General features: G+C 38.5%; 1 protein-coding gene across 5 annotated transcripts in view; it reads left to right on the top strand.

The window, feature by feature from the left end:
• LOC136858275 (sialin) overlaps window positions 1–19,283 on the top strand; it is a 116,446-nt gene extending 97,163 nt beyond the window's left edge. For all 5 annotated transcript variants that reach the window (XM_067137688.2, XM_068228870.1, XM_068228866.1 and 2 more), the window contains exons 8-10: window positions 6,102–6,257; window positions 15,207–15,292; window positions 18,792–19,283. In XM_067137688.2, coding sequence (XP_066993789.2) covers window positions 6,102–6,257; window positions 15,207–15,292; window positions 18,792–19,019 — 470 coding nt within the window. In that variant the 3' untranslated portion in view covers window positions 19,020–19,283. The remainder of the gene's footprint in view (window positions 1–6,101; window positions 6,258–15,206; window positions 15,293–18,791) is intronic.
• Window positions 19,284–19,572: the final 289 nt, after the last annotated feature.

Below are 19,572 nucleotides of genomic sequence, written 5' to 3'. Positions count from 1 at the left end.
GCGAGTTTCTTGTCAATGACTTGAAGCCAGAAATATAACACATCACAAAGTTTTCAGATACAAACACAACATAGCAGCAATGTGTATGATGACTTTGCAAGGTTCTAAAATGCTGCAGATCATTGATCATAAATTCCTAGTCCCTGGCCGTACCCATATGGAATGCGACTGTGATCACGGTATGATAGGAAAAGCAAAGAAGAGGTTCAGTGGAAACATTGATCACCCTCAAGACTGAGTCTAATTAGGCAGTCCCCTAAGAAGAAGCCTTTTATTGTAAAGGAAATGAACTGGGAAGATTGTTTTGGATTTGTCAGTGCTTTTGTGAGGTCCTCTGCAACATCTGAAAGTAAACAAAAATGGAGGTTGTCTCAACTGGAGGGAAGTAAAATTGTTGCATTTTGACAAAAGAGACCTGGGCACCTTTCATTATTAAAAAAGAAAAAAAAAAATAAAGAAAAGAAAAACATGATGCCAGTGAATTTGGAAACGTCTCATTTTTGGGGAGGGGTCAGCATTGCCACCCTAAACCCACCTGCAGCATACAGTGGTCCAGTTTCCATCTATGACAAAAAGAAGAATGATTTAGTGCATCTTATCCAACATATCTTGCCAGTTTTCCTCAACTTCTACAAGGAGATTTCCTTGGCAAGCACAGTAAGAGACTTGCACTCTGACACCCTCAATGATGGCGACGATGAACAACACAATGTCATATGAACATAATATTACTGTCAATGAAATGTGACTTTCTGTGAGGTGAACTGTATTTAATCAAATACTTAAGGAGTAGGTTAAGTAAATAATATCTGTATCAATACTGGATGTAATATTGTTCATTAAGAGGCGGCTGGAGCTGGAATGGCCGGCCACCAGCTTAGTAGTTGTTGTAGCATGGGTCAAAAGTTTGTAAGAGTTTTTATAAGGAAACAGAACAAGGTAAAATTATTTTGTTTTTATAGTGTATGGTAGTCTGTGATACACTTTTCATTAGTGTAAAAGTATTTAAAAAAGAAATGCAAATATAGTTACTAAATGGTAGTTACAATAATGAATCTCCATATAAAATTGAGCTCTGAACTGCAGTTTCCCTAAACTTGTTTTAAGTCAAGATGGTGTTTAAATTAGAAGCAAACTATACTGTAAGAAAGTTTATATTTTTCTCTAATCGGCTACTTTAACATACTTTAAAAAGGGATTCGTTATATACTTAATCGTGTTTTAAATAAAGCTCTGCTTATTGACTTACGAGTGTCGGCCAAATTCTATTGCTGGTAGTTCAGCAAGTTTCCGTCAGATGCCGCAGCGTCGCACAGTCTTGTCCTTGAAGAGGGATGATGACAGATAGCTATGCTACTGTGCTAGGCTTCATTCTGCCAGATTTTCACTGCTAACTGTCAACCATGCATTACTCATCGTATATACTTCCTCACCTCCATATGTCTGGCGTAATTGTATAGATAACAGAGTTATGGTATTTCACTCCCGTTTACTTCTACATCCTTCTAGGAAGAAACTGCAGGACTCCTGCTATAGGAGTAATATAGTTTTCTTTTTATAGTTAGATCTGCTAAAATGAAATGCATTCTTTCAGGTTTAGTGTTCTCTTTTATTGATTGGAATCAAACCGGTGATCATGCGTCGGACACCACCACTGATCTCCCAAGGAAGCTAATTAACCAGTGAATGATGGAAATGACCGCTGTAAAATTCAACATATTTAATATAATAATAATATCAATAATAATAATAATAATAATAATAATAATAATAATAATAATAATAATAATAATAATAATAATAATAATGGTGCATGGCATCTGTTTAGGCTTGGTGGTGACCTAATGAGGATAAAATGAGTGGCGAAGACATCATCAACACCCAGTCCCAAAGCCAGGCAAATTAATAGTGTGAGGGTGTTGATTCTGAAAACTTAACCAGGGCCATCAGACCAAGGCAAGCATTCTGTCCATTTAGTCACAAAGCCGGACTTTAACTTGCTAAACCTTAGGCTTCCATCTCCACTGATCAGGTGTTGACGGTAGCAGTGGCCAGGGCAGTATCTCGTAAAGCTGCCTTCACAACACAACAGGCTTCTCCATTGGCTATTGGCTGCAGCTCAAAATGCTTCACGTCCACTAATCCAACTATCGAAAAGGGCTAACCTAAGTCTAGTGGTAGCCCACGTCTTGATCCCAGCATATGTCACTGGCCTGACGTCACCGAGAGTGAGAATAAAGTGGTATTTTTTTAGCTTAGTAGTTACTGTACTCTAATTACACTCCACTCAAGTCATGAAATACAGAACTAATGGATCTTTAGATGCTGTAACATTTATTATTTAAAACTTATACGAAAACATACGACTTCAAATCCGTCTTTGTAAAGGCAAAGAGACTCTCACAATGGCTCAAAAGATGGAACGCAGGCCTTCTGACCCCTTGGCAAGTTCGATCCTGGCTCAGTGCAGTGGTATTGGAAGGTGCTAAAATATGTCAGCCTTGTGTCGACACGTTAAAGAACTTTTGTGGGACAACATTCCGCCACCTCCGTGTCTCCAAAAACACGTTATTTGATCAAATCCAAATTTTAACACAATATACAATGGGATGTTTTATACATTGTTTATTTATTTCAGAACTGTTTGTTACCAAGGAAAAAAACTGTTATAAATTTTGTAAGGCTTTTTCTTGACTCAGGGTTGTTGGAAAATTCCATTCTTGGTCACGTTACAATCTTTGTCGTATATTCAAAGTATTACTATATGATTATGAAATGCGTAAATGAATTCCCTTCTTTTATATCAGTTTGTATTTTCATGGAATAGAATTATATTATGTATCACTGACTGGCCGGTACAGGGAAAGACGTGAGGCAGGGACGGGGTTGATGCACTACTTCACTTCAACATCGGAAACAGTACGTTATTTTTCAACCATTTTATAAAATGGTTGACTGTTTTGCTCAGCACTAACCCATGATCAATAATTTCCTGGAATGTTTCGCATTCCGTACAAATGTCAACACCATCAGGTCCGTGCAAGTACTGTATCATAACTTCCTGGCGACAAGATGGTGTGATGCTGAAAGGTGAGAGGGGAATCACTCACTCAGCCTTGGCGTTTCTCACTGACATCTATGCACCTACGATGCAACTATCAGTGGAGTTAGCTGTCGACAGCAACGAGACTAGTGGCGATATTTTGAAATAAAAGGTGGATCTTGACTTGACTACCGTCGCCTCTTAATAATAAAATTAATTTATATATATATTACTGTGCAGGATTGCATTATATTACTAAATGTGGATGTGCTAAGTGTAAGTCATACTTCATGAAGGTGTACGGAGAACCACCCAGATTTCTTCAAAATGTGTTTATGCGACACCTCATGTTATTTGGCTCCCTAACTAAGTGAATTTATATGGAATTTATTATGATGAGTTGCCTCATTATTGTGAACAGTATTAGGTTCCTGAAGACATAATTCAAAGTGGGTTTCGAATTGAACTTTAAAAATTGATTTTCTCAAAACTAGTAAATTGTGTCATAACGTACTTTGCATACCCTCCCGTCAGTTAATATTGTAAATCATGGGCGCCCGCAGGATCTTTTCCAGGGGGGGGCACATTAACAATTTTCTTGAATATAAAAACCAATATAACGTCAGCAACATTAAATTGTTTACAGAAACTTCCAGTTATAACATATGCTAGATGACTGTCAGTAATTTCAGTTTATGAAATAATCTGGTATGATATTAAACAATTGAACATCAACATCTTTAGAATTCCAGGGGGGGCAAGTGCCCCCCCTTGCCCCCCCCCCCTTGCGGGCGCCCATGTTGTAAATAAAACTTTATCAAAATGATTCATTAAATGAGTGCTTTATTTTTAACTTCCACTGAGCATTTGTTGTAAACTGTAAACCTCTATCAAACCCTCAGACAGGTTACGCTGAATCCTCCTTGGCTAATGAATCCTCTTCTGAATCATTTCCCCCTTGATTGTGCTGACGTCTGTCCATGCAGGTCTCATGGTCTTATGAATTGCCTTGAAGCAGAGTTGGATGCATGCCCCTAAAAGATTATGGTCAGATGCAATGTTCACTCTAGGGTAGGTTTTAACCAATTTGAAGCTATTGCAGAAGTGCTGTTTGACCAGAATGAAATCAGTCTGCCTTCGGAAGATTTGGAAGATGTGTTGAGCGGTATCCTGAGGTGACTTCCAGGTACAAAGTCATCTGTAGTCTGAACCTAGTAAAGCACAATGAAATGTTCTTCCTGGCTTAACTGCACTAGCCTGCTGCCCCTCTTATATCTAACATCCTGACCAGGAGTTGCAGTACGGCGACTCGCTCTGTGTATGATACAAAGTTTTGTATAGTGCGGTTTACAGCTTGTGACACGATAATAGGCACCCCTTGATGGTGACTGGAGTCATTATTTCCAGCATTGTATATGGTATGCTCACCTGCAGTACACTGTCCTGAACCAGGCTAATGCATCTCGGTGATTCTCAGGAACATCTTACAAAATTGTAAAAAATTATGTTGACATCCTCCTAGTCAATACTGTAATATTTTACATCCAATTAAGATGAAACTTTACATAGACATGTTTTGACATGGTCTAGGGTCATCCTCAGTATGACATATATAATAAATTAAAAACATCAGACACACAAAATGAAGTGTTAGTTGAAAAATTTTTTCACCATAAGACCTATCTGTGTCGGTGCGACATAAAGCCCCTAGCAAAAAAAAGGTTGAAAAGTTTTTCTTAAAAAACATGATGAAAATTAAAAACTGTGAGATGGTTATCATTAAAACAGTCTGATTTTGTAAGAAGTTCAACCGTCAATACGGATCTAACATGAGATTCATAGTCTATAATGATTCTCAGGAAGTCCAAGTGCATCCTCTCTATTTCTCCAGCGGTGTTTGCAATCTTTTCTATCTCAAACATTCTTCTGGCACTGATCCACAGCCTGTTTCCAATCATTTCACCAGGTCAGGAATGGAATGAATAAAGCCCACATCTAGTGCCAAACATAGGAATTGTGCCAGCTGCCGAAGCCTGTTGCACTCCTTTGGGGCAATGATTAATGACTCACAAATAAAATGATATTGGAGAGTATTGCTGGAATGAAAGACGACAGGGAAAACCAGAGTACCCGGAGAAAACCCTGTCCTGCCTTTGCTTCGTGTAGCACAAATCTCACATGGAGTGACCGGGATTTGAACTACGGAACCCAGCAGTGAGAGGCTGACGCGCTGCTCCCTGAGCAACCGAGACTCTCCTCTTCTTGCGTTCTATGTTGTAATCTTGATGGCCGGCCTGGAGAGGCTGCATTTGTCATTTTGTAAGTTGTGATTGAAATAGGCTACATTCCTGCATTTTGTGAGGTTAGAACTCCACATGATTTCCCAGCACACTACAGTAGATGACGACCTCGTCAGTGACATGGTCTTCCATGGCATCTTTAGCATTCTTCAATACATCCACATTTCTAAAGCTTACATTGGCTTAACTGACTAAGCCTTTAGTGTCCAGGTTATAACACTATAACACATTAACACTTCATGACATGCCAACAAATTTTGAATGGGAATTCATGGTTGTGAAAAAGATATATTAATTTTAGAAACACACCTCTTGCAATGATAATTCCTGTTTTTATTTCTACATCTGGATCCCATTCTTATGTTAATAATGTTATTTGCTTTACATCCCACTAACTACTTTTACGGTCTTCGGAGATGCCGAGGTGCTGGAATTTAGTCCCGCAGGAGTTCCTTTATGGGCCAGTAAATCTACCGACACAAGGCTGTCGTATTTGAGCACCTTCAAATACCACTGGACTGAGTCTGGATCGACATTCTTATGTTAACCAGCATGAATGGTTACTTAGTGTTGGTAAAAGTAGAAAGAAATAATTCCTCCCCAATATTTGTTTCACTGTTACATCTTCTCTTTGTTAGTTACCAGTAAATATTTTTATTTAAGACTAGAGGATTGACTTTGTAGGCACTATAGCCAGTTTGAATCCTCCATCACTCTACTTTTCCTAAATACGTCTCTAATTTTTGCCTAATTTGTAGGTACACTCTTCAATGGCCTGTTCGTTCTTGGTCTGGCATATTCTGGTTGCAATAGTGTAGCAGCAATCATCTGCTTAACATTGTCTGTCTCATGCAGTGGAGCTGTGTCCACTGGGCCTCTAGCATCATTAGTGGATATTGGACCCAATTTTGCAGGTATGTCCTTTTGTACTGGAATTAATATGATAATACAGACTGATCAGACATGCTTTACTCTGGCACATGCATTGTTTTGCCTATGGGCAAGCTCTTTGCTCATTTGCTGCACACAGGAAGGGGGTGGTGTGTGCGCGCGCGTGTGTGTGTGTGTGTGTGTGTGTGTGTGCGTGCGTGTGTGTGTGTGTGTGTGTGTGTGTGTGTGTGTGTGTGTGTGTGTGTGTGTGTGTGTGTGTGTTAGCTGGCCTTGTACACATGTCTGATATCACAGTAGTTTTTCAGCTGTTCCCAAGTATGCATGTGTGTGTTTTGGATTTTCTTTGCTCATAGTATTTTCTTAATTATTATGTTTATTGATAGTTTCCTTTAACTTCTTAAATAAAGATCATTAGACTTTATTGTTTTATACAGAAGGTAATAAAAGCACTTGAAATGTAGGTGTAAATATCCTACAAAGGTAATACAGAATACAAATACCTCGGAATGTGAAAAACTCCCTGTACATAACTAACAATTATTGATAGAAGAAATCTTTAACTTTCATAAATAAAATTCAGTTAATTTCAAACTTTATTTATGGTACTCTTATCACATTTCACTAAAATAATTAAAATTTCCTTAAATGTATTATAGAAAATTTCAACAAATAACATATCAGCCTTTATTTCTTTTCCTAAATTTTTATGGAACATACCTGTAATGACAGAAAAATTTGCCAATATTCTCACATTACTACCATAACAGTTAGGCCCTACTTTGTCAGACAACTGTTGCATCTACAGGGCGAAGGAAAAATGCCATCCAATAACCACTGGCAGTAATAAAAGAGATCAGGATAATTAAAATGAGGATGGGAACCAACTTGCAGTTTTCATCCAGGGTCAACTGGGGGAAAATTGATGCACTTTTAGCTTGTACAAAGTATACGTTATCATTTTTTTTTTTTTTTGCTAGGGGCTTTACGTCGCACCGACACAGATAGGTCTTACGGCGACGATGGGATAGGAAAGGCCTAGGAATTGGAAGGAAGTGGCCGTGGCCTTAATTAAGGTACAGCCCCAGCATTTGCCTGGTGTGAAAATGGGAAACCACAGAAAACCATCTTCAGGGCTGCCGATAGTGGAATTCGAACCTACTATCTCTCGGATGCAAGCTCACAGCCGCGCGCCTCTACGCGCCCGGCCAACTCGCCCGGTACATTATCATTTAGGCCACCACTAAATTGAGGAAGTGTTACTATTCAATCAATATATATATGGGGTTTTTCAACAATTTATCAGACGGGAGACTCTATGGTCATTCTGCTTGGTCTGAGTTTGATTTTTTATTTAGAACAGCAGTATGAGTGAAGGCAGAATGTTCTTAATGCAAAAATTAAACATCTATTTTTAACAGACTTTGATCTACTTATTCTTTTATTATAAGGTCCACCCGCTTAATAATAGTGTATAGAACAATTCAACTAAAAACAGAACATTCACAAAAGCACATTTACATACAGAATGTAGCACACTTATCATCTTGTAAGAAAACTTCCATTAAGACAAACACTAATTCTCTACAGAACCTTCTTTGTACCAATTACCACATACAGTCTAGAAACCTGCATTCAAACCAACAGAAATATCAGCGAACTACAAGCAGAGGAAATTAAGTTTTTAAGAGCTATGATTCAGAAAACAAGGAGGAACCAAATAAGAAACAATGAGGTACACCATCTTGTTCAAGTGAAATAACCCCTTAGTGTGATCTGTGTCGAAGCCAGGCTTAAATAATTTGGTGATCTCAAAGGAATAGATCCACAAAGAACAGCTAGAGTGTGGTTTGAGAAGAAACTCAAAGGCAGAAGAACAAGAGGTTAGCCAAGGAAAAGATGGATTGATCAGATTAGAAATGATCTACCTGGATGAGGTCTGGATTTGAAGCAGATTATGGAAGAAGACACCTACATGGACAGAAGCAAATAGAGATCGCTCATTCACTGCACCTGGGAAACTGGAGCTGGTTCAAGATTAAGACAATGATATTTATGCAGAACATGTTTTGATGCGTTAGGATCATCTTCAATCAATCAATCAATCAATCAATCAATCAATCAATCAATCAATCAATCAATCAATCAATGAGCTGCATTTAGAGCATCGCCCAGGTGGCAGATTCCCTATCGCCTTTTCTTAAATGATTGCAAAGAAATTGGAAATTTATTGAACATCTCCCTTGGTAAATTATTTCAATCCCAAACTCCCACTCCTAAAAACAAATATTTGCCCCAATTTGTCCTCTAAAAGGCAACCAGGAATGAGTTAGCTGGAAAATGTATAATGTCCAATAACGGACCAACTACATTGGTATTATAAATTTACTCATTCGGGACAAATATTTCAGGTTCCCTATAGGAATCAATATCTATATCATCTGATGGTCAGGCAGGCATCAATTTTTGGAAATGAGACAAGACTGATCAGCCCAACTTAGCGAACTGGAGCAAAACGCTGGCAACGAGGAATGAGTTACCTGGAAAATTTACTATATCCAATAACGGACCAACTACATTGGTATTACATACCACTTAGTCGAGCAGCTCATCTCCTTTCTCCAAAGTCTTCCCAGCCCAAATTTTGCAATAATTTTGTAACGCTACTCTTTTGTCGGAAATCACCCAGATCAAATCGAGCTGCTTTTCTTAGGATTTTCTCCAGTTCTTGAATCAGGTAATCCTGGTGAGGGTCCCATACACTGGAACCATACTCTAGTTGGGGCCTTACCAGAAACTTATATGCCCTCTCCTTTACATCCTTAGTACAACCCCTGAACACTCTCATAATCATGTGCAGAGATCTGTACCCTTTATTTACAATCCTATTTATGTGATTACCCCAATGAAGATCTTCCCTTATATTAACACCTAGATACTTACAATGATCCCCAAAAGGAACTTTCACCCCATCAATGCAGTAATTAAAACTGAGAGGTCTTTTCCTACTTGTGAAACTCACAACCTGACTTTTAACCCCGTTTATCATCATACCATTGCCTGCCATCCATCTCACAACATTATTGAGGTCATTTTGCAGTTGCTCACAAACTTGTAACTTATTTATTACTCTGTACAGAATAACATCATCTGCAAAAGCCTTATCTCTGATTCCACTTCTTTACTCATATCATTGATATATATAAGAAAACCTAAAGGTCCAAAGTACTGCCTTGAGGAATTTCCTTCTTAATTATTACAGGGTCAGAAAAAGATTCACCTACTCTAATTCTCTGAGTCCTATTTCCTAGAAATATAGCAAACCCATTCAGTCACTCATTTATCTAGTCCATATTTTTTGCTAGTGGCTTTACGTCGCACCAACACAGATAGATGTTATGGCGACGATGGGAGCAGAAAGACCTATGAGTTGGAAGGTAGCAGCCTTGGCCTAATTAAGGTACAGCCCCAGTGTTTGCCTGGTGTGAAAATGGGAGACCACAGAAAACCATCTTCAGGGCTGCGACAGTGGGATTCGAACCCACTATCTCCCGGATGCAAGCTCACAGCTGCTTGCCTCTAACCACACTGCCAACTCGCCCAGTTTGTCTAGTCCAATTTTGTTAGTAGTCTCCCATGATCTACCCTATCAAATGTCTTATAGATAGGACAATCACGATACAGTTCATTTGACCTCCTGAAACCAGGATATCTGCTATATCTTGTTGGAATCCTGCAAGTTGAGCTTCAGTGGAATAACCTTTCTTAAACCCAAACTGCCTTCTATCGAACCAGTTATTAATTTTGCAAAGATGTCTAATATATTCAGAAAGAATGCTTTCCCAAAGCTTAAATACAATGCATGTCAAACTGACTGGCATGTAATTTTCAGCTTTATGTCTATCACCCTTTCCTTTATACACAGGGGCTACTATAGCAATTCTCCATTCATTTGGTATAGCTAATTCATGCAAACAATAATCAAATATGTACTTCAGATATGGTACTATATCCCAACCCATTGTCTTTAGTATATCCCCCGAAACCTTGTCAATTCCAGCTGCTTTTCTAGTTTGCAACTTTTGAATCTTACTGTAAATGCCGTTGTTGTGAGCCACACCCACCCCAAAGATAATACATACATGTTTAAATGCATGCATTGAAAAGAAAAATGAGGCGTGGATCCCCGACCAGGAAGGGCGAACGATGCAGCCCTGAACTGGAAATGTCCCTCTTATCAACGCAATTCAAGTTAATGACTAATACTACTATGAGTAAAAATTCATATAAATACTAAATAAGGGTTTATTGAAATGTAAGGCAAATCAAATAAATCACTTAAGGGAAAATACCAGCATTGAAACAGGGCAATACATACTTGTTTGATGTTGACCCAAATGAAAAACATTTCAACATTACGTGACCTCATCAATTCTTTTAAACACCAGGCGTAGTTATTCATATAATGTTTCCATCGAACAATCAGTGACCTCGCAACATAATGCTGTGATGTTAATATCTTTTCCACGGGCTAAATTTGATCATTCCATCAGCGAGAAAAAATTAAATCTTTTCAAATCATTTTTCAACAATTCCTCTCCGTTAAAAGATTCCCCACACCAAGGAGCAGATAAATAATAATAAATTAAACCAGAGAGTGTGTGACCAAGGAAGATTTCATCAAAGGGCAGAAAGAAAGCTCTCTGGAGCAATGAATGGAATGCCAATCTCAAAGAATAACATGGGCCTGCACACGCCCATGAAGGAAACGAAATAACATGGCGCCCTCCAGGTCACAAACAACCAGGACGGACACCAAACAAATAAACGACATCGCACCCAAGAAATAACAAGGCACGGTAAAGAATAAATAAAAATTAATTTAGCTGATCGACATGTCATCCTTACACCCCACTCATTCCTCCTCACATTCATTCAAACATATGACTTTTTGCCCTCCTAGGCAAACAATACCAGCAGATTGGTACGAGTAAATAAATCAAGGCAACTCGTACAGTGCAACTCATCTTTTCACAAATTAGGTCACACAGTAATTATAGATACTTAGCTCAGCCAGGGCAATTGCCAGCAGGACGTTCGTTACCCCATGGTCATGCGTAGACCCATCACATACACACTGCGTACGACCAGAATGGATCTCCCAGCCGACACGCAGGGCATACCTCCAAACGATGGCAAATATTTCATAGTGAAGCTCATCAAAATAAACAGAGACCCAGTTATTAATGCACCACAATCACGTCCACAACTGACACACCAAACTTTCTCGCCCCAGTACAAAGATGCGTATCGGTCGGCCATTATACGAAGGAAAGAAAAAGAAAACAGAGAATGCAGAAATAATATCATTTCAAACTATTACAGTACCTTTAATATTAATCATCGAGGCATGATAAAGATGCGGTAGTTTAGGTCAGCTTTAAATCTATTAAACACCCATTTGAAATGTAAAAATGCGGCTCCTGTGTGTGAGGGGTCCATGATTAAATTAGCATGCATAAACACAACAACATTCTCTCCAAGGAGATGATATTAAAAGAGTCTCACCGAAATAATGATCCTTCGTGCTCGCGACTGAGGGAGCTGCCCTCTATCGATTGAAAGCAGAAGTACATAAGCCACTTTAAGCAAGGCAGATACATATTCATTGAGACATGGGTAAAATCATTTTAAAGAACATGCTACAGTAGCATGTTTCAGTTGTCATAGGTAAATTTTAATACTTCTTTAGTATTAGTCACCTCCTCTATCTGGACATTATCCTTGTAACCAACAAACTTTACATACTGCTGACTGAATAAATCTGCCTTTTGAAGATCCTTGCATACACACTCCCCTTGTTCATTAATGATTCCTGGAATGTCCTTCTTGGAACTTGTTTCTGCCTTAAAGTACCTATACGTATCTTTCCATTTTTCACTAAAATTTGTATGACCGCTAATTATGCTTGCCATCATGTTATCCTTAGCTGACTTCTTCGCTAGATTCAATTTCCTAGTAAGTTCTTTCAATTTCTCCTTAATTCCATAGGCATTTCTAACTCTATTTCTTTCCACCCTGTACCTCCTTCTTAGTCTCTTTACGTCTCTGTTATAATATAGTGGATCTTTACCACTCCTTACTACCTTTAAAAGCACAAACCTGTTTCCACATACCTCAACAATTGCTTTAATCCCATCCCAGAAACTGTTTTCATTTTTATATACTGTTTTGCATTGATCACAGTTGCTTTTTAAAAACTCCCTCATGCCTGTTTTATCAGCCATATGGTACTAATCTTAATACCTTCCTTTCTCTCACATTTATTTTTAATTACGACAAAAACAGCTTTGTGATCACTAATACCATCTATTACTCCGGTATCTTCATAGAGCTTATCTGGTTTTACTAGCACTACATCCAGAATATTCTCCCCTCTAGTTGGTTCCATCACTTTCTGAATCAGCTGCCCTTCCCATATTAACTTATTTGCCATTTGTTGGTTATGCTTCCGGTCATTTGCATTACCTTCCCAATTGACATTTGGTAAATTGAGATCACCTGCTACAATCACGTTCCTTTCCATATCATTTCCCACATAGCTGATTATCTTATCAAATAATTCTGAATCAGCATCAGCGCTACCCTTTGCCGGTCTGTATACTCCAAATACATCAAGTTGCCAGTTGCCTATTAATTTTAGAGATGAGCCCAACGCCTAGGATTTCATGTTTGTCATCTTTATCTTTTTTGTAGCTTACAAATTCTTCTTTCACGAGAATGAATACTCCTCCTCCTACCATCCTACCATTCCTATCCTATGTCTACGATACACAGTCCAGTTCTGTGAGAATATTTCTGCATCCATTATATCATTTCTCAGCCATGATTCAATTCCTATTACAATAAATATCTGGGAAGTATAATTCTATTCAATTACTTAATTCTATTCCTTTCTTTACATACTTCTACAGTTCAACCCTACCCCCCCACGGCACTTAATGCCCTTGAAAGGGCCTTGGCCTGGCCAGCGACCGATGCTCAGCCCGAAGGCCTGCAGATTACAAGGGGTCGTGTGGTCAGAACGGCGCATCCTCTCGGCTATTATTCTGGGCTTTCGAGACCAGGGCCGCCATTTCACCGTTAGATAGCTCCTCAGTTCTAATCACATAGGCTGAGTGGACCTTGAACCAGCCCTCAGGTCGAGAGAAAAATTCCTGACCTGGCCAGGAGTCAAACCCGGAGCCTCCGGGCATGAGGCAGGCACGCTACCCCTACACCACGGGGCCGGCTCTATAGTTCAACACTAACATTTTTATGTCATCCCTACTTGACTTCCTGATCCCTGTAGCCTTGTCACTGCTCCCTAGACCACCCCGTTTCCCTAAATGTACCTCCCTATAAACCTTCTAAACAAAATTCTTAACTTATATGTACCACTGCAGTTTAAGTGAAGGGCATATGAGCGCCGATCTTTATCTCCTACCCACCCATTAGGATCTAGAAATCTCACTCCCAGTTTCCCCACATACCCATTCCATAGTCTCATTTAAATCCTCAATCACCTTCCAGTCAGTATCCTTCCTACACAATATTCCACTTATAACAATCTTTGCTTCCTTAAACATCACCCGTGCTGCGTTTACTAGATCCCACACATCCTCAACTACATCTTCAGCTCCATATTATTAATAAAGTGTACAAATCATTTCAATTACAAAAAAGTAAACAAATATTTACTTAAAAGCACATCGTGATTAAAATACAAATATGAAAATTCAAGTCATATTTTTCTGTTAAATAAAAACAGTCTTCTCATTCATATGTAGAATAATGAAATCCAGAATAAAATGTTCACATTAAAAAAAAAATTGTAAATAAGGAGAACATTATGAGAAATATTTTTAAAACATTTTTACATTATACGTTACTGAAGTCTTCTTGTTCAGAAATGTATTGAAGGTTTGATGTCAACATGGAACATTAAGTTGTATTAAAATAATGTTGGCAGTGAAATGCATAATATGTACCTGAATCTGAACTTCTAGAAAAATAAAAAATTAAATATTAGAAAGAAGGTAGAAAAGGAAAAAAACCTATAGAAGAATATGACCAGAAAATGATTAGTGGTCCAGTGAGGCTGTAATAGCAGAGGAAGAAGAAAAAGGTAGAAAATAATCAAAAGAAATAGATGGATACAAAACTAGAAAAGAAAGTTTGTGTACTTGCTCCTGATTAGCCTCACTCTGTTATTTATTGCCCGCCAGCCAAGCTGACACTGAACTGGAAGTTCGGTTAATCACTATGGAATGCTACCATTATATGAAGGGGAGAGGTATCAAGAGAGGAGGAGGAGGGACTGGAGAGTGAAATAAGTGAGAATATTATATGTTATGGGTAAAATATTGATGTGTTTCTTGCTATTGTATGTATGTTGGGTATTCAGCCCAAAGGCTGGTTTGATCCTCTACAGCTCCACCAACAGCTGTCAAAAATAGCCTAGGTGTCACTGAAGAGGCATACTAGGGAAATGAGGAGTGAGGTAGTTTCCCGTTGCTTTCCTCACTAATTAACATTTATTATTTCAGCATATAGTATATCGGAGTAGTTGGACATTATAATAAAAGAATCAGAATTTTATGAGTTTGTAAGTCAATACAGACCCAGCATGAAACAATTACTTATTAGATCTTTATCTTAAATTTTCATAACTACTAGGCACTGAAGAAGTGGCTTTGGCAACATAACTGTGATTTAAGTCCATGGAAGCTGCTGTTGAGGTATTTGGGCTACTGACCTTGTCTAAAATGACTTTGTTACTTGTTCTATTTGAATCTGAATGAAAATTATAAGTTAGAGGGTTGGTTTCTATACTCATTCTAATTGTCCTGGCCTCCTTTATCACAACCTGTTATTATTGGATGGTATGTCTCGTACACCCTGAGTAATAATTTCTTGTTATTTTTATGTTACAGGCGTTGTCCTAGGCATAACAAACATGATAACTGTGGCTCCTGGTTTTATTTCTCCAATCATTGTTGGTAAATTAACATATCAAAATGTAAGTACTCAATATGAAAACAAGTCTAACGTCACTGTAACATAACATAGTTACAGAAGTTTGTACCACAAGTATGCATATTATTTTAGAACCCTCATTGACAAGGAAATACACGACTCATAAAAAAATTAATTAAAAAAAGCACCAAGAAGGAGTTTTCATTTTGCTGCAAAATTCAACATGCAGTTTCACCTCAAGCAGATAGTTTAATGGTCTTGCCATCAGAATCCGTGAATGTGCTACTGCTCATAACCAATGTTAAGGCTCGCAGAGGCTACTCATACATACTGGAATGCTACTTCTCAGTGTGGAAAGCTTGTTGACCACTCGACATGCCTTTATGACACAATCAAAGAAATTTCACCTAGTTATCCATATTTGAGAGAGCACATATTACTGGAATGCATAAAGTTGGATGGTTGTATCAATATCCTAGGCCATTCTCATCAGACTGTTAGGGGATGTTGGCATGAGTGGATGTGTGAAGACACACAATCAGATCAGAACACCTTCAATTGACTGTCAGGAGAGAGGATCACTTGACCCTTCAGCAAGCACGATCAGATCCAACTGTTATTTTGTCCACCATCCAGACACTTGTAGCACCATTGTTACAGACCTCTGTGTCTGCCCCAACCATTTCTAGGCACTTGGCTAAAGGAAATTTAGTCTTACAGTGCTCATTACGTGTCCAATTATTGACACCCACCCTCCATCATCTCTGTTTACAATGGTGTCATGAAGGACAAACCTGAACTAGTGCAGGCTGGAACTGGGTTGTCTTCATTGATAAATCCATGGGCTCTTTGTGCACTGACAATGGCACTTTAATCCTGCCTTTAATATGGCACGAACATCTCCCTCATTACTCATGAACTGGTCTGGGGATACCATCATATTCAACCCCTAGTAGTGATACAAAGGACATTGACAGCACAGAGATATATGCAGGACATGCTATACCACATGTATTCAAGTTTAAAAACTTCATATTTATTCCATATTGAACCGAGAATCTAATGGAAACAAGAGAGGTCCACCTATTCAACACTATATAATGTTATAAGAAAAATTATAACATTTTATTATACTCGGTACCGGTTTTGATGCAGCTTTTAGTGCTGGGAGTGTCCGAGGACAATTTTGGCTCGCCAGATGCAGGTCTTTTGATTTGACGCCCATAGATGACCTGCGTGTCATGATGAGGATGAAATGATGATGAAGATGACACATACACCCAGTATAATAAAATGTTATAATTTTTCTTATAACATTATATGATATTGAATAGGTGGACCTCTCTTGTTTCCTATACCACAATATGTGTTGCCAGGTTTTCTAAGAGGCATTTTCCAGCACAATGAAATGGAAATGGCATATGGCTTTTAGTGCCGGGAGTGTCCGAGGACAATTTCGGCTCGCCAGATGCAGGTCTTTTGATTTGACGCCCGTAGACGACCTGCGTGTCATGATGAGGATGAAATGATGATGAAGACGACACATACACCCAGTCTCCGTGTCAGTGAAATTAACCAATTATAAAATTCCGACTCTCCCAGGAATCGAACCGGGGACCACTGTGACCAAAGGCCACCACACTAACCATTTAGCCATGGAGCCGGACTCCAGCACAATAATACACAACCACACATAGCAAGGGTTTCACAGGAATGCTTCTGCAACATTGCTACACTTCCATGGGCATTCCAGTTGCCAGATTTATCATCCATCGAACATGTGTAGGACCACATAGCCTAGGAGTTTACACAATCAAGAGGACTAGTTGCAGCAAATATGGAGAGACATGCTACATGATACAATGCGAAAACTGTATGCCTCCATGCCTACTTGCATCACATCTTGTATCCAAGCTAGAGACGGACAACCAGGTATGACAGTCATCTTTCAAGTGTTCAGTTTCAGTTTTACTTTGATACTATGTTTCATATCATTCTGATAACTCCTTGTTATATGGAAATTTCTTTGTCAATAAGTTTATTTCTAAATACATGCTTTATTTCTATTTGCACAAGACTTTGTGAACTCTACTTCATTACAGTACTTTCCTGCAAGAAATATATAGTTTCAGTGTTCTAGCAGAAAATCAAAATAATAGATAAACACCATTAAATACTTTTCCAAGTAAAGAGACAGAATGGTTGGGCTCAAGACTAATTTCACTATACCTGCTTTTTTATTGCTATAAAACCATTACAGTCTTAAGTGAACAATGCTTGTATTTGTTTTGGGAAGGAAGTGCATTGTGAATCTATAGTTCTCTTGAAGACTTCTACTGAACTCAGAATTTTAGAAAATAGACTGCAGAGGAAATTGAGCATCAACTAGAAGAAAACCAAAGAGCCATTTGACCAAATCAAAGTACCCAGGATGCAGATAGATAGATAGATAAGAAATGGGTGAGCCCTGTCTTCGCAGAGCTCCTCACGTAGGTCTATGAAGACCCTTTGTGCCCCTTAAACAGGTTTGCCTAGTCCAGCCCTAATGCTCCTATAAAGGATACTAGTGTTCGGATATTGGCATTCCTGATGTCTTCCAGGCTCACAAAATGTGGCCCAAGGTATCGATGTCTGGTGCTTGCAAGAGCTTCGCACTGACATAACACATGCGCGGAGGTCTCCTCCTCCTTACTGCATCTTCTACACATCGGATCCTGGGTGATTTTCATGATGTGTAGGTGTCTCTGTAAGGTATTGTGGCCTGTTAACAGTCCAACTACCATTCTCATTCTGGTCCTATTCAAATTCATTAGGACCTTTTTATAACTTTGGCTAGGCCCTTTGATAAGTTCACGTGCCTGCCTTGCTATAGTTAACCTCTTCCAAATATCTAAGTGAGACTGGTTTGTCCTCTGGGATATTACCAGTCTCACACTTCGGAGTGACACTCCCAGGAAGGGCTCTGGTCCTGTGAAAGAACCTTTTGAGCCTTGTTTCGCTAGTTTGTCAGCTTCTTCATTTCCACTGATACCTGTGTGCCCAGGGACCCATAATAGGGTAACTGAGCTAAATTCACACAGCTGATCTAACATCCTTTGGCACCAGGATGCAGTATTTACCTTAAGACAAATATCAGAGGAATTCATTGAATACAACAAGGTGGTTTATCTACATTTCATATTTTAAAAATTATATTTGATATAGTACCCCAACTTATGCTACAAGAAGTATTACAGAAAAGCTGGATGTGATCAGGCATGCAGCCCTCATGTCCTGCCCTTCACAGACTTCTGCCTTTCATCCTTTATACAATATTGGTGTGGTTCAGTAAATCATGAATCCTGGTTTTTCCTTCATCTCTAGCCATTCCCATACCACAGAGGTCCAAAGATAGAAAGCCTGATCATCTGAACTACACACAAGCCTTAAGTATTTCCATTACTGGGTAATACTGTATTATACATCTCTATTTATGTCTTTTTGATTCATTATTACTTTTATTATAAATATAAAAATGTAAGTGTTATGTGTTTATCTTGCAGCAAACCTCTGGGCAGTGGCAAGTAGTATTTCTTATTTCTGCAATTATGTTGTTCATCGCGGGTATCCTGTACTTGTTGTTTTCATCATCTGACGTCCAGCCTTGGAATTCTTCCAGTATTCCTGAAAAGGAGATGAAGGTACTGAATTCTAAGGAACCTGCTGAAGAGGAAGAGAAGCTCAAGCTCAATAATGAAACTGTTCCTGATACAGAAAATAATTGCCCATAGTCTTTAACTTGTAATTGAATTTGTTAAATTATTATTATTATTGTTATCCAAAGTTTATAAGTTTAAATAATATGATGAAATTGATTGTGATCACTTCTGAAATTTTACTACCAATAGAAGCTGGAAAAGATAAAAGCTGCTTATTCTTGAAACACTTCTTTCAGCTATAGGAACAATTTTAACCATAGGACTGATTCCAGATTTGTAAAATATTACTGTACAAATGTAAATATTATAGAGAATGAAAAAAGTTCAAGAATAAATCCCTCATGAAAGTTACTGTGTTTAAAAAATATGATAATAGCTTCATTTAATGTACCTAAGTTTAAGATTTCCTTTATTATTTTAAATTACATGCAGAATGCTTGGCCTTATTCAGTGTTACCTTCAGCTGATGGAACAAAGTCTTTGGATTACTAACAGAAGTTTGACTAATATCATCATCATCATCATCATCATCAGTAGTTCCACTTATTCCTGAGCGTCGTGACCCCCTCATGTTGCATGTTTTGTTGTTTTCTGCCACCCTTCGACAGTTTTCTGCTTCTCTAAG

This window comes from Anabrus simplex, chromosome 1, assembly GCF_040414725.1.
Source record: "Anabrus simplex isolate iqAnaSimp1 chromosome 1, ASM4041472v1, whole genome shotgun sequence".
Lineage (NCBI taxonomy): Eukaryota > Metazoa > Arthropoda > Insecta > Orthoptera > Tettigoniidae > Anabrus > Anabrus simplex.
This window is presented reverse-complemented; position numbering and strand designations above follow the sequence as displayed.